We start from the raw sequence: 25,708 nt of genomic DNA on the forward strand, positions 1-25,708 counted from the left end.
TCATGGATTCTAGTCAGATTCATTTCTGCTGAGCCATAGCAGGAACTCCTCCAAGTTTAAATAAAAGAGCACCATGGTAGCATCTTAGTGAGAATAAAAATTCAAGGATGTTCTTCTTGCATATCCCAGGGTTGGTGTGTAATTCCTAATTTGGTCAACCTTTTCTCATGTGAAGAAACATCAATTCCCATGTTAGAAGTGACTTTTGAATCTTTTCACCTCCTGAAATGAAAACAGAATATGAAAACCTCCTTCTAACGTGGATCTAAGGAGTAAGGCTGACGAGAACAGAAACTATATCAGCATCTACAAGTTTGAAAAACCAGTACATGAGTAATATGACCAACCAAGATATAAGCACCTAACGTGGATATGACACCATTGCTTCTAAAATGTATGTTGTAAAAACTATACAAACTAAATAATATGCTTTTCCTAAACAGGCATAACCTGCGTCACTGAGGCATATTCTTTTATTTAGCTCACAAACTTGAAAGAAGATTAAACCATGTCTTAGGTTTATCTTCCAGCACTGTGGCAAAACATAGGTTGGTTGCCAGGGCCTGGGGGGGGGGGTGGGAAGGAGAAACTAAAGAGATTAGACAATGGGTATGAAATTTCAGCAATGCCAGGTAAACAATACTGAATTGTATGCTTACAATTTTTCTGGGAGGGTAGATTTTAGCTTATGCGTTCAAATTATTTGAACATAAGCTTATGTGCCTGATACACAGTGAGGCCAAATAAATGGAAATACCAGAGTTTGAAGCAGAGAAAGGTTTATTGCAGCGCCCATCAGGAAGAATGGGGAGAATGGGTGTCTTTTGCTCAAAATATCCCAAACTCCCAAAGGGTTTCAGCAAGGCATTTTTAAAGGCCAGTTAAGCAGGAGACATTGCCGGGTGTGTGATCAGCCTGCGCATCATTCTCTGGGTGGTTAATGTTCAGGTAACAGGTGGTCAACATTCTCAATCCTGAGGGACCGGAAGATGCATCAGGGGCTACATGCTCATAACCATCAAGGAGTTAAGTTCTTCCAACCAAAGGTGGTTTTTAGCATCTGAAAAACTCGGGAAATGTGCATAGGATACTTGGAAGCTAAACCAGAGCAGAGAGGGAAGGCCCCACAGGGTCCTGCTTGGTTACATTGTCACATAAAATAGTGATAGAGGATGGCAGGGAATTTGGAGGTGATGGATGTGCTTATGGTAAAGATTGTGGTGATGGTTTCACGATCTGTACTTATCTTCAAACGCATCAAGCTGTATGCATTAAATGTGTACAGCTTTCTGAATATCAAAAACAAAAGCAAAACAAAACCCCCCAAATGTATAAATGAATAAGTATAAGCTCAAGAACTTTTTTTTTTTTTGTCTTTTCGTCTTTTGAGGACCGCACCTGTGGCATATGGAGGTTCCCAGGCTAGGGATCTAATCAGAGCTGTTGCTGCCAGCCTACGCCAGAGCCACAGCAGTGCCAGATCTGAGCTGCGTCTGAGGCCTACACCACAGCTTATGGCAATGCCAGATCCTTAACCCACTGAGCAAGGCCAGGGATCGAACCCACAACCTCATGGTTCCTAGTCAGAGTTGTTTCCACTGCGCTACGATGGGAACTCCTGCCTTGATCGTTTGGCATGAGCCAAAAGCTCCATCTTAGTAAGTGACTGTACTGATAAACTTGGGAACTGTTCTTTCACCCTTGGTTGAATCACATCAGTGTTCACACATATAGTGGATTTGCTTAGTGATTATAGTGAATTTTAACTGCACTACTAAAATATTTCAGATATTCCACATTGTTCTTAATAGTTTCTGAAAATAAGGAAATAGTCACTGAGGTAGCAACTGGAATGCAAATTATGCTATTTCTGATAACTAACACTGGATTTGATCAGTAGTATTGTTTTAGAAGGCCATGATTTTAAAGCTTGAAGTTTTTTTTTTTAAAAAAAGTCTCTCACCTGTAGCTTTGGGGCTTATACAAAATAGATCTAAAGATACAGATTAGAAACAGGAGTCGAATATTCATGGATAGATATATATCTGTAAATACACAGGTGTGTATGTCGGGTAGAATTGCAAAATTGGACAGGACTTCTTCTTAGATGATCTAATTCACAGTTACAATGCTGTGATGCATTTTGCCACATCTTTGACACTCCAGGAATGAGCTGTTTAATAAATACGTTTTACCCGTCTGATCCTATTGACGGTCAATTCTAATTAAAATAGAAAGTATTCTTCCAGACTGCACCTTTATTAACTCAAGATGATAAGTACACTTTCCTTTGTGGGTGTCGCTGCCTAGCTGTCTGGCTGCCACGTGTGTGTGTGTTTATGGGGCGAGAGAGAGAATCACACTGTCAGTAGACCACACAGAGCAATGCTTTTCATTAATACGAATCTTCTGTTTATCTTGAAATGCCAATTTTGGTTCAGTAAGTCTACGATAAAGCAGGGATTCTGAATCTCTTCAAGCTTCCCAGGTGGTGCTGATGCTGCTGGTAGATAAACCTATCGTACTCATATATCTGTATAGAGAATGAAAGATGCACGTACATACTCATACAATGTACAAAATGCTCTGCTTCCACTTACACAGTGCTTAATACTTTGCAAGCCACCTTGACACACACAGTTTAATTTTATAACTAGTCATATAGGAATTATTAGCTCAACTTAAAGAAACTCAGACTCAGATTAGTTGTTTTGTCCAAGATCCCAGAGGTGATCAATAGTGAAGATGTGATTTATAGCAAAAATGTCTACCAATTATATATAAAAATAACCTCAAGGAGACCAAAAAACATGTAAAACATTTGCAGCTTTTTCCAGGGTCCAGCCAATTAGATTAGGAATTCAATTTGAAAAATAATAGGGAACGGTTGGATTTAATAGCGTTGAATAAGAAGAAGCATTTAACAGTACTATCTGATTACAAATGTCTGTGATTATATACATGTTTCTGTTGTCAAAATTCACAATGGAAGGCATAAACTCTAATAACTAAAACAACTGAAGTGCCTCACATATACCCATGGGATTTTTCAACGTGTACACACTTCTGAAATATGTTCATCATTTTCACCGTAATCAGATAAATCAACCACTTTGACATTTACAGAAATATTTTTTTAAATGCTTCAACTTTCAAGCTGGTTATCTTAGACTCTGAGTATTTTCTGTTTTTACAGATGTACAGTTAAGATCATACATAAAGCTTTCCACAGTATTCACCAAGCAAAGGGTGTAAAAAGAATAATACACAAAATACCAGTGTAACTCTTTAAAATCAGACTGGGCTCTTATTTTGGTTGCCATAATCTATGTCTACATCAATACAACCTGAGTCTCAGATAAAAATATAAAATGACCCCATTCTTTCAATCTGCCCATATGTGGAATGAGTTTACTAGAAAAAAAAATTCCCAAAATTGAACAGCAATTTTTACCTTAAATATTATATAAGTACCAGGAAATCTTGTAACAAGACAAGTGTAAGATAAGAATGGGAATAATTTACACTATATTTTATCTATTTTATAAACTTATATTTTCGTGTATGGAGGTTTCTCACCTATTTTTTTTTTCTTTCTGTGGCCACACCTGTAGCATATGGAAGTTCCCAGTCTGGGGCTGAATTGGAGCTGCAAGTAGCAGGCTTATGCCACAGCCATGGCAATGCTGGATCCAAGCCATACCTTCAATCTATGTCATGGCTTGCAACAACACCTGATTCTTAACCCACTGGCTGTGGCCAGGGATTGAACCCATATCCTCATGGATACTATGTTGGGTTCTTAACCTGCTGAACCACAATGAGAACGCCTACAGAGTTTTTTAATGAAAAAGCATATGTGACAATCCCATTAATTGACCAGAGAGCTTTCTGATGTCTTGACTTGGAAATGAATGGCTTGCTAGTGTCTATCCTTTTGGAAATGTCTAAGACTTTACCTGGCTGGAGTACACAATTTTTTCCTAGGCTGATGGAAAACATCAAGGAAAAGAGAGGGGGAGGGAGTTCCTGTCGTGGCGCAGAGGAAACGAATCCAACTAGGAACTGTAAGGATTGAGAGTTGGATCCCTGGCCTCGCTCAGTGGGTTAAGACCCGGCGTTGCGTTGCGGTGAGCCGTGGTGTGGGTTGCAGACTCGGCTGGGATCTGGCGTGGCTGTCGTTCTGGCCTAGGCTGGTGGTAACAGCTCCGATGATTAGACCCCTAGCCTAGGAACCTCCAAATGCTGCGGGTGCGGCCCTCAAAAGACAAAAGACAAAAAAAAAAAAAAAAAAAAAAAAGAGGGGGGGGAAATAAAGGGTTGGTATACATTGTGGGGAGTCTTCATAGTCACTTGGAATGATGAGAAGAATCAGAATGTTTTGTAAGTTATTGAGTTTTAAAATGTAAAAAAAGGTATCTAATTGTAGTATTTCTTTTTTTTTTTTTTTTTGTCTTTTTGCTATTTCTTTGGGCCGCTCCCGCGGCATATGGAGGTTCCCAGGCTAGGGGTCTAATCGGAGCTGTAGCCGCCGGCCTACGCCAGAGCCACAGCAACGCAGGATCCGAGCCGTGTCTGCAACCTACACCACAGCTCACGGCAACGCCGGATCGTTAACCCACTGAGCAAGGGCAGGGACCGAACCCGCGACCTCATGGTTCCTAGTCGGATTCGTTAACCACTGCGCCACGACGGGAACTCCTAATTGCAGTATTTCTTCACTGCATATGCATTGGGAAGTCTTCAGGGAAAAGTCAACTATTAAAGTGTGATATATGTTGTTAATTCTCCTTAGACAGCAACCTCCTTAAGAGTAGGCACCATCTCCATCTAATTTACAGTACAAGGCTGTCCCAATGCCATTCCCATGCAATTCTCTAATGGCCAAAAAGTGTATATTAACAACTTTCACATTTGCAACAGCACATTTGTCCCTGTGTGATGACATATATTTTGAGTTTGTAATTACATAATATCAAGTTCTTTCTCGTCTTTAACTGACATTAGCCAAGGCTCTTCATATTAATCAGATATTTTTCATACATGATCAGCTCTTCTTAAAACGTAAGTTCAGTGTCCCAACTGCAATGGGTACAGTTATGCAATCAACAAAAATCTGCTAAGAAACTGTTTCACCTGGCTATGGATTCTAACAGTCAAGTTTGTTCACTGATGGACCAAGAGGAAGCATCTTGGTCTTTGGATTAGGAGACATCTAAGAGCAAAAAATTTTGAGAATTTCTCTGAGCTTCAGTTTTCTCATTTGTAAATGAAGCTGGTAATACCCATGTTTGCAGTATTTCTGAGGGTAAAAATAATATTATGATTAATATCAAAATATCAGAGCTCTTGGGGACTTTTATGAGAAAAAATGTGCACTTGCAGGGAGGAGGAAAGGAGAGAATGGGTGAAGAGAAGGGATTCCTTGGTGGTTCTTTTTCTCCTCCCTTTCCCCTTCCTTCCTTTTCCCCTCTGCCTCCTTTCCCTGGAAAGTTTTCCCTAGGCAAATTTACTGAACTAGAACTTTCTGGTATTTTCTATTTCAGAAAACTGATTCCAGGTAGACACGATAAATTCAGAGTTGGTGAGATGAGGCCGAGTTTTCTAAGCTGTCCCATGAAACACCAGCTCTGTGGAATACTTTTATGTGCTAGACAAATCAAGGCGCTCATAAGTTAATGACTTTGGAAAACTCTAAATTAGACAAAATAAATCACATGCTTTATTTGCATCAAGACGTTTCAAGCTTTTTACTACACTAGTGGGGCACACTTTACCTAAATTTATTTTCTCTGTGAATTATATCTGGGAACCCAAAAAAAAAAAATCTTGCAAAACAACCATCTGTGATTTATAGAAAATATTTACACATTTTGGCTGGGTGTAAGATGTTTATTAAGGATTATTTGTATTCCATCAACAGAAATTCAGGGAACACCACGCTAACAGTGTTTTGTGTCCATAAATGTAGGCACTAGTTTATAATCTTTTCCTCTACTCAGTACACGTATTCACAGGCACCGGACACCACAGTTTCTCTTGTTTTCTACTCCTGGGAGTCAAGCAAATTTTTCACCCTGTGGTTTGGGAGATGCCTAACCTCCCAAATGCTTCTTCTGTGGCCCCCTGGAGTGGTTGGTGTGATGCTGCATTAATTCTAAGTTCCCTTCCAGCTAATCTGCTATTTTTCAATTTCTCAACCTGTCCTCACGGGATATAGAGAATTTAGAATCTGCCCTCTGCTTAGGAGAGCCGTTCCAACAGAGCTGGGAGCTCATGGATCATTTATACCTAGTTACCTATAAACATGCACAGGACCATAGGACAGAAAACCCCATATTTGGACTGAAGTAAAGATTTTCCAGTTAAGAAATTACTTCTTACTTCAAAGCTAGCACCATGACAATCAACATGGGACACATTCGTAGGATGAGACTTGACTTGGTTCTCATGAAGTTCTTAGTCTAATTCTGGGTAAGGTGAATAATGTGGCTCAGGTGTGGTAGGAATTGACAAAGAACAACTAGGGGAAAGGTACAGATTGAGGAATGGTGGGGAAGAAGGCTGATTTACATTCTGGGTGTTCCTGAAAACCAGATGAAGGCATTTCGACGGAGAAAGGATGAAAGCAGTGGTGGTGGAGAGCGATAGCTCTCTTTTGAACACAGAAATCACATGCTCAAGACAGAGGTTGAGAATCAGTTTATTCCTGGGAAGGAATTTAGTTATTTATTTATTATTTATAATATTTATTCCTGGGAAGAGCTAATGTAGCTACAGCAGCTGTTGAGGCATGAGAAGATGAAAACTGAACATAGGTGGTAGAAGCTGGAGTAGAGAAGACAGGACGTCTAAGGGTGTACTTGAAACAAAGAGGTCCATTGGAAAGCAGAATGGGGTAGAGCAGCGTAACAGAAGCATCAGAATCATATCTGGATTCGGCCTCCCCCCAGCTCTGTCATTTTAGGCAATGTACTGGGCTTCTGCTCCCTTAGCTTTAAAATGGGATAAGTCCAACCACAACATTTAGTTAGAAATTCAATGTGACAATATAGAAAGAGAGTTTGGCACATGATAAGTGCTCAATAAATTACATCACTTAAAACATTATATCATTTAGAGTTTTATTTGCTCTAAAATGCAGAGTTAAGTCAAAGATAACACTTTGGTTCTTGATATGATGTGATGTACTGGAATAGATTTGGCATGAAAGATGAAAGAGTAGTAGAGGGGAGAACTGCAGTGGTTACTTCCCTATGTCTCACCTGACTGCTCAGAGCAAAGAAGCCTGGCTTTGGAACCAGAACTCCATTGTCGTCTTGGCTGAGTCATCCACTAGCTGCAATAGCCTTGGACCAGCTAATTTAACCTGCACCTCAGGCTTCTCATATGCAGAAGGTAATTGCGATAGATTGTTTTATTTAATTAATTGATTTTTTAAATTGAAGCATGGTTGGTTTATTAGTTTTGAGTGTACAGCAAAGGGATATATATGTATATATTCTTTTTCAGATTCTTTTCCATCATAGGTTGTTACAAGATGTTGAATATAAGTTCCCTGTGCTACATAGTAGGTCCTTGTTTTTTATCCATTTTATATATAGTTGTGGTGTGTCTGTTAATCCCTCCCCCAGACTGCATTATTTTGCATAAGGATTCACTCCTCTTTCACTGCAATGAATTATGCATCCACCTCCCAGTCGCTCAATGCCATGTGACACAGAACACCACTTTTTGGGGGAAGAGTCTCTTACTGCCCCCACTTCCACTGGGCTTGACCTTGACTGAGTTAGTCAAAGGTATGAGCAGCAATGCTGTATGCTATTTTCAAGCCGAAGCTTAAGAGTGGTTCCCTTGCTTCGTTTTAGTCTCTGTCCCGTGTTCCAAAAAGGGGCCATGCCTTTAGCCCGACTCTAGAAATGGGGAGCAGAGCCTCAGCTGTCAACCCAGAGCTGCTTACATGTGTCAAAACCTAGAAATCAGTATTAGTGTTTGTAAGTCCCTGAGATTGATAATGTATGTAACTGCCTAACTCCACAAAAACTAATTCCAGTAATAATATAACACAAATGAAAATTGTTGATAAATGGTAGCTTCTTAAGTAATACCCCTTCGTCTTCTCTCCTCTCTTATATCTGTCAATTGGATGGTCAGTGGAATTGGATGGGAGGTGGATGGAAAAGAAAACAGTGGAAAAAGTTTAAAGAAAGGTGAGAAAGGAAGTGAGACTGAAGAAAGGTGGGGAGAGCATTGAAGTGTAGTCTTTATCTTGAGGATGCAGTGCTTTCCTCTCTTGTGGTGGGAATATGGGGCCGTGAGATGTGCGGTCACTGCTGTCTTTCCTTATTTGCTGTGCTCCAGTGCTAATGTCAAGTTTACCTTATTCTTTTTTTTAAAAATTTAAAAATTTTTTATTTTTATTTATTTATTTTTTATTTTTTATTTTTTTATTACTCAATAAGTTCACCTTATTCCTAAAAATAAGTATGAGATGGAACATTGTTATCTCTACTGGAATTAAATTATATCCCCATTGAATATAGCCACAGTACTTTTATTCATAAACACCTTCAAAGTGCATTACGATATAACATACAAGGCCGTTGTAATTACAGATTCTCTAGCTGTTTTGTCACATTAAATAAACCCACAAAGACCTAATGAGAAATGGAAATATAAAAGACACTATGAGTAAGTACGGACAATAGAGTCCTGTGAGGAGTGAATGGCACAATGGAAAGAGGCCAGCCTTTGGCTTCACGTCATAATGTAAGTTCTTGCTCTAAAATTTGCTAAATGTGTGACTGGGTGTACTTAAACAAAAACCTCTTTTTTGCCTAGTTTCCTATTCTATTAGATGAGGATAATAGTATTTATTGGCTTACTGTGAGGATTAAATGAGACAAGATAGATAAAGTATATTGCAGAGGGTCCACACAGAAGCTGTCATTTTTTTTTTAATTAGAAAAGTATGTTTTGATTGTTGTTGCATATCAGTATTAACTATGGAGCATTTAAAATTTAAGATCCCTTGGCCTTATCCCTATAGATTGATTTAGTAGGTCAAGAGAGAAGCGGGGATAAAGTACTAGACATTCTTACTTTCGAAAGCTCTCTGGATACTTTCAATGCACGTTCAAGATGGAAAACCACTGGTAGAGAGTAGCAGACACCTGGTTTTGGAGGTGAAAGAAATGGATCAGATTGTAAATCACACTGCTGTGAGCTGGTGGAATAGAAGTTCTTAATGAGGAAGAAGTTGGAGAGTTATGGTTACTAGATAAAGGTTTTGAGAAAAATCAGCAACTAGTGTAGCATAATCAGATATAGGGAGAGGAACTGCCAAGCCAGTGTTACCAATTGAAGAAAACTTTCTTTGGATTAGTGAAAGATCTTACCAACCTCCCAAGTTCCCTTTCAGCTCCTTGGCAGTTTTAAAAGAACAAAAACAATTAAAAGAAACAATATTTCCATTGTAAAGGAGGGGTGCTGGAATGGGAGTTTGGGCCAAGAACCAGTGAGAAAAATTAACTGGGTGGAAGCAGCCGTGTAGAAGTGTTGGAAGGAGCTATTAGGGTTGTAGACATATGCTTAGTGTACATTCTCAAAGTAATAACTACCATATGGACTTTAAACAAAATACCATTGTATGTTTCAGGCTGTCTGCTATACTAGGAAGGGTGAGAGAAGAGATGCAGGTACTGAATCCTGGCTGGTCTGGAAACTTAAAACATCCCCCACAGCATCTTCCTTCACAGACCCCAGGGACACACAGCAGTATTTCACAAAAAGATGGCACCCTTTATAGGAAGCTCTGCAATCTGATTTATATGATTGCCCTCCTTTCAGATCACCTTGACTCTCAACTAAAGTGGATGCATGGTCGGGGACCAGTGGGCTCTGGCCTCTTTCTGCAGTTGAGTTGCTTTGAGAAACTCTATCATATGCCTGCAGTGTTTGGCCACCTGGCCCGGGTGCTAATGCAATAGTAGAACGTCACTCCCAGAGTTCGAGCAAACTCCAAGCGTGTTGCACATCAGAAAAGCTCGGTGTTCCGCTTCAGTAGAGACCAAAGGAGGTTGTTCCACCCCAAGCCGGAAGCCGGCAGAAAGTTCGAGACAGTGGGAAAAGTCTCTGTCACAGACATACTTTAAAAACCTCACCCAACCCTCACGCTGCCCAGCAAAGCAGCTTTCATACATTCCACATTCTTTCATCTAGTTTGAAAACTGATTTGTGTACCATGACATGTACTTCAAGTCCCAAGTAAATGCTTTCCAAATTTCTATTTCCATGTAACGGTGAGAAGAATCAAAATTATGTGGTGCCCACCCTTAGAGTTTACTAGATACTGATGTGATGTTAGAGCATTCTTGCAACTTGGACATGGAAAGAATATACTTACTGACGTTTGCAGTGCTGTAAAGGGTTCACCATGAGCCCATGAAAAGAACTCTAGAAGGTGGTTTGAGACAATCTGATGCTAATAGAGGATGAGTGATTATCATTATGAATGGATTCTTAACACAGCTCTGCTCCTTGGTCACCTCTTTGACTTAAGGGATTTTATTTGGGTAAGTACCAAGCATTTGTTTTTTCAAAGGAGTCCTTCTTTAAGATGATACCCCAGCATGTCGGTGCCAGGACAATAAGTATTAAGTGCCCACATATGGCGTTTTATGGGACTACATCTGATGTTATTATATGGTTGTCACAAGAATACTTGGCTCTTTAAGCCAGGAATACACATGCTCATAATAAATGATTTTTATGACCTCACATACACAACCATGATGCACAGAAAGTATAAAGCAAAGACTGCTTGTTTTATGCAGCTTTGGCACTAACCCCATCCTCAATTATGGGCAACAAGGGGATTGTATGAAGCCAATGAAAGCACAAGGGTGGGAAATGGAAAAGATAATTCTGTGCTTTCACATGCTGGAGCCTGTTATTGTTCAAATTGTAGCAGTATTGTTTGGTTGTTTCATTTCCCTCTCTGATCTTAAATGTTCCTTTCTTCTCTAGTGATGCCAGAATGTGAATCGTCTCACTCATCAATGGCAACTCTTTAATCTTTCCTTCTTGGCTTAGCACAGACAACAAAGGTGGTCACAGATGATGCATAGGATGATGCATGGGGCCCTTCATGCTCAGTGGCAGACTTTCCCCCCCTCCCTTAACAATACCTAAGCCTTTCAGGGTAGAGTTGGGAGAAAATGATCTGTTGTTTCTGTTGAGGGCTCGTACACTTCAGCATTTCCAGCTTATAGCTGCGTGAAGCATTTTCTGCAAAATAGGAAGCCAGGCCAAATTTTCTGGGTTTCAGGTCTGCAGACAAAATTTAAACCAGCTGGATTTTATTGGGAACTTTTGCATGCAAGTAAACCTAGTGGTGAAACTCAAGCCAGTGGTTGTCTCTTCTGGAAGGGGCTACATCTTGAGGGACCATATTCCTCCCCCCACATCTCTTCCCTTAAGGGCGTTTTGAATTTTGAAAGATCCTAAGAGAAATCTGCCAGATTATTCTTTACGAGTGTCTGATTGAAATCTTAGCCAATGAAGACGGAAGTTACAACTAGATCTGATGTCTCTTAGTCAAATCTTCAGAGAGATAGGAGTTATGTCTTTGTCTGTAAACTGACTTTAAATCACCCCCAATGAAACCAGCTAATGATTTCCTCCACATATGCACTTACAAACACAAAAGCCAAAACACACACACATTCACTTAAACTCACACACATGCGCACACGCATGCACACACACACGGAGAATGGCAAACAATGACTAACTTACTGGATTTAGTATATAGTTTCACATCCTATTTTGACTATTGACTATAACTTAAGTGAAAGTTACCACGTTCCTTGCTAAAAATATGCAATTTTATAGATTTAAACATAAGTAGTAGAAGCAAAGGAACATGTCGTAAACTTTTATTTAGTAAGTCTGGGATACATGATCATAAAGCTATTTAGAATTTGGAAAACAAAGCCCTAAAAGGTACTTCAATGCTCGAGAAAATCCTTTTACTCCAAATCTCAATATAGATCTCTGAAAGAATAAGGACATTTCCAAGGGCAAAGAAAGAAATGATACAGGCTTTCATAGGATTTTAGTATAATTATAGGAAGGAAAAGTTCTTGGCAGACTTCTGGTCTTTTGGGCATTGGAAAAAAAAAAAAAGTTGACACCTGAGCTGGTCCTATATGAAAGCAGTGCAGAGATTTGCCGAAAATATACTGGCTTCAGGTATATTTTCAGTCACCTAATCTAAGAATATCAGGGCACATCTAATATCAGAAATCACTGACTTCTGTTAAACCATTACCAAAATTTCAATTGCAAGAAACCTGAGGTCTAGGGTGAGCATTGCTGACTCCCTCCATACTATGTGGGGTAGGGAGGGATGGAACTTGTTTCCTAGGCTCTTGTTCTTTATATTACAACATGCTGCCTCCCAGTGAACATGCTTTGAAGACCTTTTGTTCCCTTGGAAATGCAACATTTCTAATCAGTTGACAATTTCAAATTTCACATCATTAGATGAGAGACATAGTAACGGTTGCTTAAAATTCAGTTTCTGGTTCTCCAAACTGCCTTGTTTAAATTCTGCCCCTGTTGTCTTCTGTGAGACAGTGGACAAGTTACTCCCTTCTAGGTGCCCCCACTTTTTCATGGGTAAGAGATAGAGCATCTACTTCATCTATGGCTTATAAAAAATAATGAAACATACATGCAATGAATAGCATCAGGTCGAACACATAGTAAGTCCTCAATTAGGTCATAGATCCTGGAGGAAACAAAAGACAAGGAAGCTAGTGACCATAGCCAGGGGACAGCTTTGAACTGGCAAGCAGTATCTTTAGATGTCTATGAAACCTTCATCTTAAGTAATATATCTTAGATAGCTTCAGTTTTCTCCGTGTTACTATTTCATGTTGTTGAGGTGAATTTTGCCAACATGTGCCTTAAAGTGTTCCATCCATGCAGTTTGTCAAATGGTAGAATTCTTTTCCTTTTTTTTTTTTTTTTTTCTTTTTTGGCCACGTCAGCGTATGGAAGTTCCTGGGCTAGGGACTGAAACTGAGCCAGAGCTGTAACCTACAACCACAGCAGCAGCAACACCAGATCTTTAACCCCTGTGCTGGCTGGGGATCAAACCTATGCCACAGCAGAGACAAGCTGGATCGTTAACTCGCTGTGCCACATGGGGACTCCGGGAGGATTATTTTCAAGCATCTGTCCAGATCCTGATACTATGAATATTAACGCCATGTTTTAGGGATTGACTTCTGGCCGTTAGTCATTCTTTGAAGCAGGTGGTAATGTGCGGGGAGAGGACCAGCACATGATAGCCATTGCTTTCCATAATAAGTGATATCAAATATGAGCAAAATGCACTGGAAACCTCCTCTATGAGCCGTACCTCCCTATTCTAAATACCGCACATTCCTGAGCCACCCAGGTACACCAACAGAGGTTCAAGCCTTCCACCTCATCTAACCTGGACACAGAATCTTAACTTCCTCACTGCTATCCTTGGCAGGGTGGGCAAATCCATGGCGAACTGTTTTCTGTGTAGGGTTCTGATGCAGATTCCTGCTGCATGGGAGACTTGACATCCGAATCCATTCAGGTTTCATATCAGAGGTTCAAACAAGTAACCTTATCTAGTGGATTCCTCCCTTCCCTATGGTTGCTCTTCACCTCCAAGCATAATTGCACTCAATTTTGAACCATTTTCTGAATATCAGGCATCGGGTGCTGACACTCAAGTGATGACACTGTTCTGAGGTTTTCTGACTTGTGACTTTCATCCGTCACATCAGTGGTTATCAAGGTGGACCGCGAAATTACAGGGCCAATGAGACTTCTCCCAGGGATCCAGGTTTACAATTTCATGTTTATAATATGACAATCTTAGTCCTAATACATCTGGGATATATTAATAATTTATTTATACTTAATAAGAAGCAGGCATCATCTCACCATTCTTTAATCAAAACCAGTGCCTCTCTTACTCTGGGGATATCTTATGGAGTGGGGATAAATGGAGGTGATGAGGTCTTTTGCTCCACTGGCTTGGTGAGCAAATTGAAACACATTTAAGAATCATGATTCCAGGGATGTCTTTTTTTTTTTTCTGGTGTTCTGAGACCAATTTCCATGTGCTAGTGATCTGCATACCTACAAGCAATTCTCTGGACACCAGCTAGGTGTCTTAAAATTTAACTCGATTCTGACACCATCTACCCAGAGATGGCGTCAGATTCCAAAAGTCTTACAAGACTCTCCCCACCACACTTCATGCTAGTCACAGGTCCATGCTGTTACCTGTACTTCTCTCCTACTAACCATAAATTAGACATTCCCAGGACCTCCCTCTCAGCTTCAATTAACTTGCTAAGAGTGCCTCATAGAACCCAGAGACACATTTTAGTTACTAGATTGCCAGATTATTATGAAAGGATATGATTCAGGAAGAGCCAGATGGAAGAGATGAAAAGGCAAGGTGTGAGAAAAGGGTTCAGAGCTTCCATGCCCTCTCCAGGGACCACTCTCCTGTCACCTCCATGTGCTCACCAACGTGAAGGCTCTAGGAACTGTTCTTTTGAGATTTTAATGGAGGCTTCATTAGAAAGGCTTGACTGGTTAAATCATTGATCACTGTGTGATTTCAACCTCCAACCCCTCTCCCCTCCCCTCCCTGGAGGCTGTAGGGGCAGTGGTCCTGGACGTTCCAACTCTCTAAGGACTTGGTTGTTTCTCTGGCAACTAACCTCCTTATTTAGGTTACCTAAGGGCTTTTCCAAAAGTCTCCTTGTTAATATAACAAAATAGCTTATCACAGGGTTTAAGGAGCTCTGTGCCAGGAACAGGGTCTAGGTTGAAGACTAAATACAGTAAGCCCTTGTATCATGGGCTCCACATCCAAGATTCAACAATGGTGGGTCAAAAATATTTGTAAAAAAATATTCGAGAAATTGCCAAAAAACAAAACTTGAATTTGCTGCACACTGGCAACTATTTATTTACATAGTGTTTACACTGTATTTACAACTACTTACAAAGCATTTACATTGTACTAGGTATTGAAAGTGATTGTAAAAATATTAATGAACAGAAATTTCAATTAAGTAGTCAGGAGAGCAGGATGGAGAGCTCTCACAATAGCAGAGCCCAACAACAAGAAGAAAGACACCTCTTATTTCCTGGCAAGATCTCAATCAAAGAAAAGTCATGGACTCTTTATTTTCTACAGTCCTCCTGACGTCCTCTCCCCTCTATAAAACCGTCTTCTTCCCTTGCCATTTGGGAACATACATGTGGCTTACCTTGATTGTAGACCCTCAGTTTCAATATTCTGCTGATCCTAACTAAACCTATCTTTGTGGAAGAAATATTTGAGTCTATTTGTTTCAGGTCATCATAATCTAGTGATGAGTTAAGGTATCTGGGAGGATGTGCATAGGTTATATGCAAATACTACACCACTTATGCAGGGAACTGCATCACCATTTTAGATGAAACTAATCCCCCTCGGATATTGAGGGAGATACCGAGGGACAATTATATGTATTTTTTTCTTATAAATCACACCATCACAGTATCTCAAAACAATGTTGAGTCTCCTCCAGTGTGAGAAAGGGTATGCTTTCATTGATGATTCGAGTAAGAAAACATGGTAGACTTTGGCCAATTTTAGGAAAGGATCAATGAGTCCTCTATGCCAATGGTTCTAGTGGACCATGAGCAATATAAATGGAGTTACTTATGTCAAAGGGAGCTACAGGGGGGATGAAAGGCCATTAAGGAAGTTGAACTTACATTCACCTTTGAATGCAATATAAGCTTTTGACCCAGTCATCCTGAGACCACTTGAAACCTATCTTCTTTTCTCCCTAGAGACCTCAGCTTAACAACCAATCAACTGCCAGCAAGTGACTGAATGCCTCCCAGTACCAGGTATGGTTCTGTAAAGATAACCTATGAGCCTCTCTGGGATATCTTTGTTGTCTTTAGGAACCAGACCATTACAGCACATTTGAATTGCTACTCAAATCAGTGCCTCCAGAATCGCAATTCTTAAGGCTGCAAACAACCTTTTTCTTATTTGCAGCCTTCTGCATTTCTTGGTCAACTTTCTTGAAGTATGGTACCCAGACAAGCAGTAAAGCAGTATCTGCAACAGCTGATACCCTAGTTCCATTTCAGAACCACTGAATCAGAAACTCTGGGGTGTGGACCCAAGGATCTGTGTTTAACAAGCCCTCAAAGTGATGCCCTTGCAGCTAAAGTTTGAGGACCACTGCTCTAAGCCATCATCTCAAGAAAAGTTTTAGGAAATGATAAGGAAGCTACTTGAAATCTTTCATAACGCAGCGATGCCTTCTGATTATTAGATTGACCCAATGCAGCTGGCTGATTAGGTGGGTTTGTTTCTCAGTAGCAGACAAGCTACGAGATACGTCAGTTACTTGATATATATTACATTAGATTTTTTTCCTTAAAAGTTCGTAAGAGATTGTCTTGGTCCATGCTACTCAAAGTGCGATCCATGGACCAGCAACATTACTATCAACTGGGAACTTGCTAGAAATGCACATCTCAGGCCTTCACCCGGAACTACTAAATCAGAATCTGCATTTTAACTAGCAACTATGTGATTCTTATACACATCAAAGTTTGAGACCACATGTCCAAATTCATCAGCTGTCCCAAAGTCACTCAGAGACATATTTAAAGAGTCACTCATCCTGAGAAAATATGACATCTTAGAACTTCCAGAAATTTGCCCATTTGCCACACCATCTGTGAGCCTTTCTAATGATGACACAAAAATTATTGATTTGTGTGATTTTCCAAATCCCTAAAAGTCTATAGTAAGAGTTAATATTTACTGAATTTTACTAAGTTATGGATATTTCTTCCCATGAATTAATGTTATAATCTTGGCACCAACATTCTTGGTTAAGGTTGATTTTCCATTTCACGGATAAGAAATTGAGGCAAAAAAGAGAGGAATTGGTTACAGTTACTTATCCTGTAAATGATGGAGAAATTATTCAATTATATCTAAGGCTAGGTTCTCTAAACAAATCTGGCATCTGATTATTAGAGGCATTGTGGATGATCATGGCCTTTAGCCAAAATTCAAGATTGGGGCTGGGGAATGAGGGAGGTGAAAGAGGCCCTGTTTATATTTTTGGTTTGAAAACTAATAAAGGTTTAATACATTGATATCCCTGGGGCCTAAACTCAAAGAAATATGAATTATAAGTAGCATGAGAGTCTAAATGTACAGAGCTTATTTACCATGGCTCTGAATTTTTATATTGAGTGGTAACTAAAGTTATTCTAAAGAAATGGTTTATTCGTTTTTATTATCCTTTGTATTAATAACTTATAACACACATGGCTGTTCTCTAAATAATTCTAAAGAGTCTGCAAATAATGAAAAACAAGATCCTAAAGGAATAATTTTTAAGAGGAAAATCGTATATTGATAAGTGAGCATCTATGAATATGATGGGCTACAAATTCACCATGGAGCCCCTTTAATCTAGAAAATACAGGATCGGGAGCTTGGGCTTATCAGGCACAACTTAGAATAGATTTACAAGGAGATCCTGCTGAGTAGCATTGAGAACTTTGTCTAGATACTCATGTTGCAACAGAACAAAGGGTGGGGAAAAAAATGTAATTGTAATGTATACATGTAAGGATAACTTGATCCCCTTGCTGTACAGTGGGATAATAAAAAAATAAAACACTATTAGGCAATAAGATCCTCCCCCCCCCAAAAAAAAGAAAATACAAAATATGGGGCTCTTTAGAGGCTATGTTATAAATACGAATATAGAGTTGAGAAATTATGTTGAATGTTCCTTGGAAAAACCAAGAGACTTTTTTAGCACCTGGACTGAATTTGAAGGAAACTGGACTTGAATTAGGGTTTTGTGTAGGAACCAAGAAGAAGTCAGTGGTTTTGGCTAGATGAAGTGATTTATTTAAAGCCAAAACTTAACATAAAGCTCCTGGAATACTAAACTACATGAATTGGCTATAAGAGAAGGTGGTGTATATGTGTGTATGCATGTGTGTGTTTGTGTGTTTGTGTAAGCATATGAGAGAGGGGAGAGGGAGGGGAGAGAGAGACAGAGGTAGGGAGGGAGATTTTTGTAGTGGAAATATCTTTCATAATTCATTTAGCTGTTTTCTTTGTAGCCTATAATCTTCCTTTTTCAGACAGCCAATGATTGGATGACAATAAAACTTAAAACGAGAATATACAAAAGTGAGTTTGAGCCTCTACTAATTCATTTTGTACAATCTTTAAATTATGTTGCTGAAAATGACTGTAAATTTTTATGCAGTTTAAAAATTATATAAAACGATGTATTAGGTACCTCTGTACCTAAATGGGTGTGTTTAAAGGATTTTCTATAAAAAATACTCACTAATGGTATGCTAATTTTAGATCAAGACCTTCACTGGGAATAGACAGGTAAAATGTTATAAGGCAACACATCCAAACAATAATCTATCCATTGAAGGGAGACAAATAGGATGAGTAAATCAGTCTTATTGATAATGTTGATATCTAAGATGAGGCCTCAATAGACATACAGGTGAGAAGTAGGGCTTCAAAAAAAAGCAGTTAAGTTGTAGAAATATCTCTTAATCAGGAGGGCTCTTTAAAAGCCTCTCAAGAGACTATACACATGTTTAGGAGTTTTTATATTACTATTTCCAAAAACCAGGTAGTTTTGCAAATCTATTGAGGACAATCTTCTTTCTTCCTTGTTACCAACAGACAGGGCTACCTGCATCCTACAGCTTTTTAAGGGGATAACGCAGACTTATGAGCAGAAAAAGTGTTAGAGCCAGTGGCCTATTTCAATGTTGACATTACCCAAAGATCAACTGTAAAATAGTTTCTGACTATCCAGACCTTTTGAAAGTAGATCTGTAAAGAGGAAACATGTTGGAAAATATAAGGAGCCTAAACTGTTTTTATGAAAGTGGGCAGTGGTAGCAGCCTGGTCTTGTTAATTCCTGATTCTTTTGCTCAAATATTTGAATTGAAAATTCCAGCTTAAACGGAAACACAAATGAGTAAGTCTTTTAATAGGGAAGCTATATTATTAAGAGAGTTCTAAGAGGAAAAAAAAAACAATGGTATTCAGAAGACAGTGCTGCCATAGAGTTGTAGTAAACATTGGTTCATTCACCCATCCATCCATCCATCCATCCATCCATCCACCCATCCATCCATCCACCCATCCATCTATCCATCCATCCATCCATCCATCCATCCATCCATCCATCCATCCACCCACCCACTCATCTATCCATTCATTCACCCATCTGTGAATTCACTCACTCTTTACTGAGTAGCTAATGTATACCAACTGTGTTTTTAGGCACTGGGGTGAAGCAGGCCACCTTAAGAGCTGCATGGTATGAGCTTTGCCTTTCTGAGCACAGACATTTCTCAGTCCCTGAGAGGTGTGAGCTAAAAGAGGCTCTGGGACCCACAGCCAGTGACACAGTTTTTCCCAGCTGCTAATTAAAGTAGTGGTCCCCAACTTGGTTGAAAATAAAACCACCAGATGATTAAAAACAACAACGAAACTACAGATTTCTGAGCTACCCCCCCAGGCCTACTGAATTAGAATAATTAGAGTTAGGGCCAAATATCTCTATTTTTAAAAAAATCTCTAGATTTCTGAGGATTAACCATTTTGAGATCAAAGAATTCAAAGTTCATCTTCTCAGTACTTTGGGATTATCTTTGCAATTATCAGATTCTTCCTAATAAAGTTGGGGAAACAGCTGTCTTTTGGGAAACATTAATATAGAAACTCCTGGAGTTCCCATGTGGCTCAGCAGGTAAGAATCTGGTGGTATCACTGCTATGACTGGGGTGGCTGCTGTGGCACAGGTTCGATCCTTGGCCCAGGAACTTCCACATACCTCAGATATGGCCAAAAAAAGGAAAAAGAAAGAAAGAAAGTCCCAAACCGTGTATAGTCTATGTAAAACAAAACAACAACAAAAAAGAAACCCAGTGGTCCAGTCCCGAATCCAGTGATAAAAACAATGGTATTTAAAGGCAGGACTATTAAAATGTATAGAATATTTGCTATGTAACATGAACTCTATATACTTAATCTCATTCAAGCTCCCTGGATGCATATGGCATCCCTGGCAAGCCCTGCTAGCATCACAGTGTAGACCTCTTGGATTTTGGAGCAAGGCTATGCCATCTGTAGTAGGAACCCATTTGCCATATAGCTCCTAACATGCTCGTGGGTATTATCAGATCCATTAATTCACTGGCTTGCAGGAAGGTGAGTACAGTGAATCACTGCTAACTGTAAATGGACAGCCGCCACCACTAGAGGTGGTCCCTAACAGAGCATGGGGTGGTCCCTAAGGCAGAGCATGGCCAGTGCTCTTGATTACCCACTTTGCAGAAAGAGAAAGAGAGAGAGAGAGAGATGTGGGTAGAGGTTAAGATTGATGGGCAGAGGAAGATTGCTTGATTGGAGACATGGAAAGAGTATCCTTGTAAACAAAGGAATGAGAAGAAGAGACAGGCAGAAGGACCAATGGTGGTGGCACCAAGTGGGCAGAACCTCCCATCTCAGGTTAATGTCTAGCAGTCAGTATCCACCATGGAGTAAGCCCTCAGCAACCAGATAAACCCCAAGAAAGCCAACTGTGCCCTCTTCTGCCACCCAGTACCCCTGCAACCAGCATGGAAAGAGTAGTGGCAAGGAAAGCAGCCATGGCTCCCTCTCACTAAGGCTGAGCCTTTAAAGTTCTTCAATGCTAAATGCCAAACCACCTAGCAACAGCAGAGACCTGTATGGAGCCCTCAGTATGACTGATTGGTGGCAGACAGATGACATCATAATCCTTCCACCCTGAAGGAGGCAGTGATGCATCCTGCTGGAATTTATACCTTTTTGGTATGGATGTGCCTTTGTTCCTTACCATCAAAATGCCTAGTCCATCTTTGTCCAGATGCAACCTGACAGTTCTTCCTCTTGGACCTGGCACAGTACATGTCCTTCTTCCCTCCCCAGTGCTTTTCTTCTCCTGTGGCATAAGATGTACATTGGAGGATGCACTATCCACAACTTCCAGGGAGTCAGGTGTCACGGGGCCACCCCTGACAAATGGGAGATGGAATCCAACAGCTAAATGTCTTTCCTGCTCTGCTGCCGCAAAGACTGTTCTGAGATGCATTTCTCAAAGCACTTTGGAAGGTCCCAAACTGGAGTTGATGACATGGGTTGATTACTCTTGACTGCATTGTACAGAGAATTACAATAAGAATATGAGCTCAGTAGAGACTGGCTGGTTTTCAAGCAGAGATTGAGATTCAAATGAAGACCCTACCATGTGAAAGCCAACTGTCTTAGATATAAGTAGTAAGAGATAACGACTGAAAAGATCTCCAGCCCAGTATTTCTGAGTTAAACAAATTGACTCAACTCTGCCCCAAAAATCAGATTAAGGGGATTACAGTTTTTTCATTCAAGTCCATGGTTTAGATTAGCTTGAATCACTGCATAAGGGAGAGGGGCATGAGGGTGAGGAAGCAAGGAAATAAGGCAGACTTGGGAACTAAGTCAAGAAAACACTTTTTATTAGGGATCCTGGCACATAGAATTGACAAAAAGCAAATAGATTAGAAACCTGATACATTTTTAAGAGATTCTTGCCAAGGAAGCCACCCATCTATATGCAAAGAGTCTGTGACTGCTAACTGTTAAAACAGCTCTCAATTCCTCAAAACATCTGAGCAGGCTATGGTCTAGGAGAGCTCCTGTCCCCCAAAGAGGGCATCCTCCCTCCTCCCCAGTTCAGATACTGCTGTGGAGCATGAAGGACAAGAAAGAATCTTCCAGAGACCAAGATGGAATCACCCAGATGGTCCTTCCCAGATCTGTCAAAAAGGCTTCAAATGCCTACCAGGCAGGATCTCATTACTGGGTGCAATAACTCTCCCATTTTTCCTTATTTGGAATGAGAGCGTTAACTGAGGTTATGCTGTCCCTGTCCTGTTTTTTATATATGGCATGTGTGTCTGCATTTGTGTGTGGGTGCATGTGTTTGTTATTTGTGTGGGGAGATGGCAGGTGATAATTAGTTTTTCTAGTTCTTGGGCTGCCTGTCCATCACACGGTGCTGCAACATCTGGGTTGCAACCCCCCCACCCCCGCAAGATCCTGGTTTTTGAGGTGGATGAACATTTGGGAAACTTTGGGTTGTCTCCCTTAGGGAAAGGGTCAGTATGTTCTCTGTGTGGGCAGAAGAGTGAAATAGACATTGGCCAAAACGATGAACAGTGGCAGAGTCTTACTTGTTGATTAATAACCACAGTGGCCATTTCTTCCAGCTCGAAGCTCCAGTGGACTTTCTAGCCTCTCTTGCAGACATTGTGGCTGTGTGACCTGAGTCAGGGTCGGTGGGATGTGGGGTGTTGACAATGTGCATGGTTATCAATTCCAAACATGAACTGCCCCTCTCTGACTGCAAGACCCTCTGCATTCTGTCTGATTCTGCTCTCTTAATGGAGAGGGCTTTGAAGTCTATCCTGAGGCAGAGACTGGTCCTCTAAATGAGCTTTCCTAATGCTGATTGGAATTTTGGTTATCAAAGAACAAACTCCCACTGTGTGAAGCCTCTATGATCTGGAGCTTGCTTATTAACTCAGCTAGCATGAGCTTAAACTCTGGAAGACAATATCAAGGAGGTGGGCAGATAATTGGTCTGAAGCTTAGAAAAGAGGTTTGCCCTAAAGACTATAAATCAATGGAAGGGATGATGCTGTTGTAGCCATGGATGGATCTAGGGGAAAATTACAGTTACTCTAGCAGAAAGCCTCCAGCTGAACCTTGAGCAGGCTATGGTCTAGGAGAGGGTCTCTTGGTCCATTGGATAAGCCTGCAAGGCAGACATAGAAGAAGCATCAGGAGAATAAAAGCCAAGAGATATTTTTTTTTAGAAAACTATTTCAAGAAAGAAAGAAAGAGTATTAAACTATTCTTTAAGGCAGCTTAAAATTCTAGTAAGGAGTTCCCGTCATGGCTCCGTCAGGTTAACGAACCCGACGAGCATCCATGAGAACTCAGGTTCGATCCCTGGCCTTGCTCAATGGGTTAAGGACCTGGTGTTGCCATGAGCTATGGCACAGGTTGCAGACATGGCTAGGATCTCTCATGGCTATGGCTGTGGCATAGGCCGGCGGCTGCAGCTCTGATTCGACCCCTAGCCTGGGAACCTCCATGTGCCGCTGGTGTAGTCCTAAAAAGATAGATAGATAAATAAATAAATAAATAAAGTAAAATTCTAGTAAGACAAGAACTTCCGGAAGCCCTGACATAGATGAGGTTAGAAAATAGAAAGCTGCTCTAGTGAGGGCCAGACTGGAGCGGGCAGACCGGTGCATAAGAGATGGAGAAATATAGGCAACTCTTTTGAGAAAGTTGGCTGTGAAGAGGAGGCGATGTGACAGTTAATTAGCAAGATTTTTTTTTTTTTCCTTTTCATACAAATGGGGATCCTTGAGAATGTTTAGAAATGAATGGAGGACTTCCCTTTCTGGTAAGATGACACAGTTGGCACCATGACCAATCATTCTACCACAAGAAAGTCACTAAGAAGTACTGAACAACCTCAGTGAAAATGCCCATTTACTAAAATTCAACCTTATTTTTAAAAGATACTTGCAGTCCAGGAATAGAAATTCTTTTTTTTTTTTTTTCCTTTTTTGTGTTTTTAGGGAAGCACCCAAGGCATATGGCGATTCCCAAGCTAGGGGTCAAATCGGAGCTGCAATTGCCAGCCTACACCACAGCTACAGCAATGCGGGATCCAAGCCAAGTCTGCGACCTACACCACAGCTCACGACAATGCTGGATCCTTAACCCACGGAGCAAGGCCAGGGATCGAACCTGTGTCCTCATGGATGCTAGTAAGGTTCATTTCTGCTGACCCATGACTGGAACTCCTAGAAATTCTTTATTCTGATACAAAGCATCTATAGAATACTTATGGCAAACATCATACGAAATGGTGAAAGAGTGAAAGAATTACCTTTAAGATCAGATATAAGACCAGCATGCTTATTATCATCATTTCTAGTTAACATTTTTTACTGTGGGTCCTAGTTGTGGGGGCGGGGAGCAAAAAATAAAGGAAATGTATGAGCATTAAAGAGAGGAAAGAAAAACATAATTGTTGACGAGCATATTATTATCTACATAGGAAACGCAGAAGTCAACAAATTGTTAAAATTTGAGTATTTAACATGTTGCTGCACACAAATTCATGTATAAAAATCAACTAAATTTCTAGCTAGAGTCCAACTACATGGACTCTAGAAATTCAGGAACAGAGATGAGAAAGTTTCCTGGCCACTTGCTCACAAAGTCAGCCCGGCTGATACCCATGTCTTGCCTTCATATAATGTAATTTTATTAGCTTATGGGGTATCAGAACTTTTAATCACTAGCTAATTCTCCTCTTCAATAAAGATTAAGAACCCTCCCCCAGGAGTTCCTGTGTGGGGCAGTGGTTAATGAATCCGACTAGGAACCATGAGGTTGTGGGTTTGATCCCTGGCCTTGCTTAGTGGGTTAAGGATCCAGTGCTGCCATGAGCTGTGGTGTAGGTCACAGATGCGGCTTGGATCCCGCGTTGCTGTGGCTCTGGCTTAGGCGGGCAGCTACGGATCTGATTAGACCCCTAGCCTGAAAACCTCCATGTGCCGCGGGAAGCGGCCCTAGAAAAGGCAAAAAGACAAAAAAATAAAAAAATTAAAAGTAAATAAAACGAACCCTCCCCCAGAGAATATCATGCACAGGTATATATTTCAGTGATGTAAGATATGGAAGAATGGGTGAATATTCAAGAGTCAGTTTAAAAATTTCTCCCCTTTTATAACACAGATAATGCTTAGCTGGGTCAAGATCTGAGTCAGGGACTATGATAGACCCCAGGTTATCCATTTTCCATAGGACACCATGAATTCAGGATCCTGGGAAGAGGGGTGCAGACTAGTGGATCCCTACATATACATACAAATGCCTGATACAGGCAACAATGGTATAATTTACTGATACAAAAGAAGCAGATTTTTTAAGTGAAAAATATGAATAGGTAAGAAGACCAGAATATTTCCAACAAGCCACTGAAAAGATGTTTGGTATTATTTATCATAAAAATGTATATTAAAAAATGACTTTCTCACTCAAAATGTAATTGGAAAAAATGTATACAGTTTCTATCAAATTTAAAAATGCCAAAATTCTAAGACTAGTTTATCTCACTCTTTGAAATCTATTCTATGAGAATGCAAGATAAATGTGCAATAACATTTCTTGCAATAATGCTTATAATAATAAATAATCACATTCAACCTAAATGTCCACATTAATAGATATAGTTAAATAAATTATAGTTGCACACACACACACACACACACACATGTGCATGCGCATAGGTTGCAGCCTTTAAAAAGAATAAAGCAATCATACATGTACAAACTTGAAAATGGGTCCACCACATATTTTTAAAGTAAAAAGGGAGCTGTAAAGCAGGATGTATAGTTTGATTCCTTTAAAAATATGTGTGTGTGTGTGTGTGTGTGTGGTGTGTCAGGGCAAGGCAAGGCATCTGC

General features: G+C 40.2%; 2 protein-coding genes across 16 annotated transcripts in view; one reads left to right on the forward strand and one right to left on the reverse strand.

Annotated features, from left to right (window-relative positions):
• The window catches only part of HMGCLL1 (3-hydroxy-3-methylglutaryl-CoA lyase like 1), a 199,151-nt gene that overhangs the window by 160,623 nt on the left and 12,820 nt on the right, over nt 1–25,708 (forward strand). For 12 of the 13 annotated variants that reach the window (XR_014809897.1, XR_014809900.1, XR_014809899.1 and 9 more), the window contains one exon: nt 15,913–15,972. Coding sequence is in view for 1 of the 13 variants with exons in the window: in XM_084967779.1 (XP_084823905.1) it covers nt 15,913–15,951 (39 nt within the window). In the remaining 12 variants the exon portion in view is untranslated. Of the gene's footprint in view, nt 1–15,912; nt 20,077–25,708 lie in introns of those variants that run through there. The other variant, XM_084967779.1, reaches the window with a different exon arrangement.
• GFRAL (GDNF family receptor alpha like) overlaps nt 1–25,708 on the reverse strand; it is a 58,615-nt gene that overhangs the window by 7,294 nt on the left and 25,613 nt on the right. The gene's annotated exons all lie outside the window — the stretch shown is intronic.

Source organism: Sus scrofa, chromosome 7 (assembly GCF_054392235.1).
Source record: "Sus scrofa isolate SSC_HxYL_T2T_F1_AM1 chromosome 7, Sscrofa_HxYL_maternal_Yorkshire_Landrace_v2.0, whole genome shotgun sequence".
NCBI lineage: Eukaryota > Metazoa > Chordata > Mammalia > Artiodactyla > Suidae > Sus > Sus scrofa.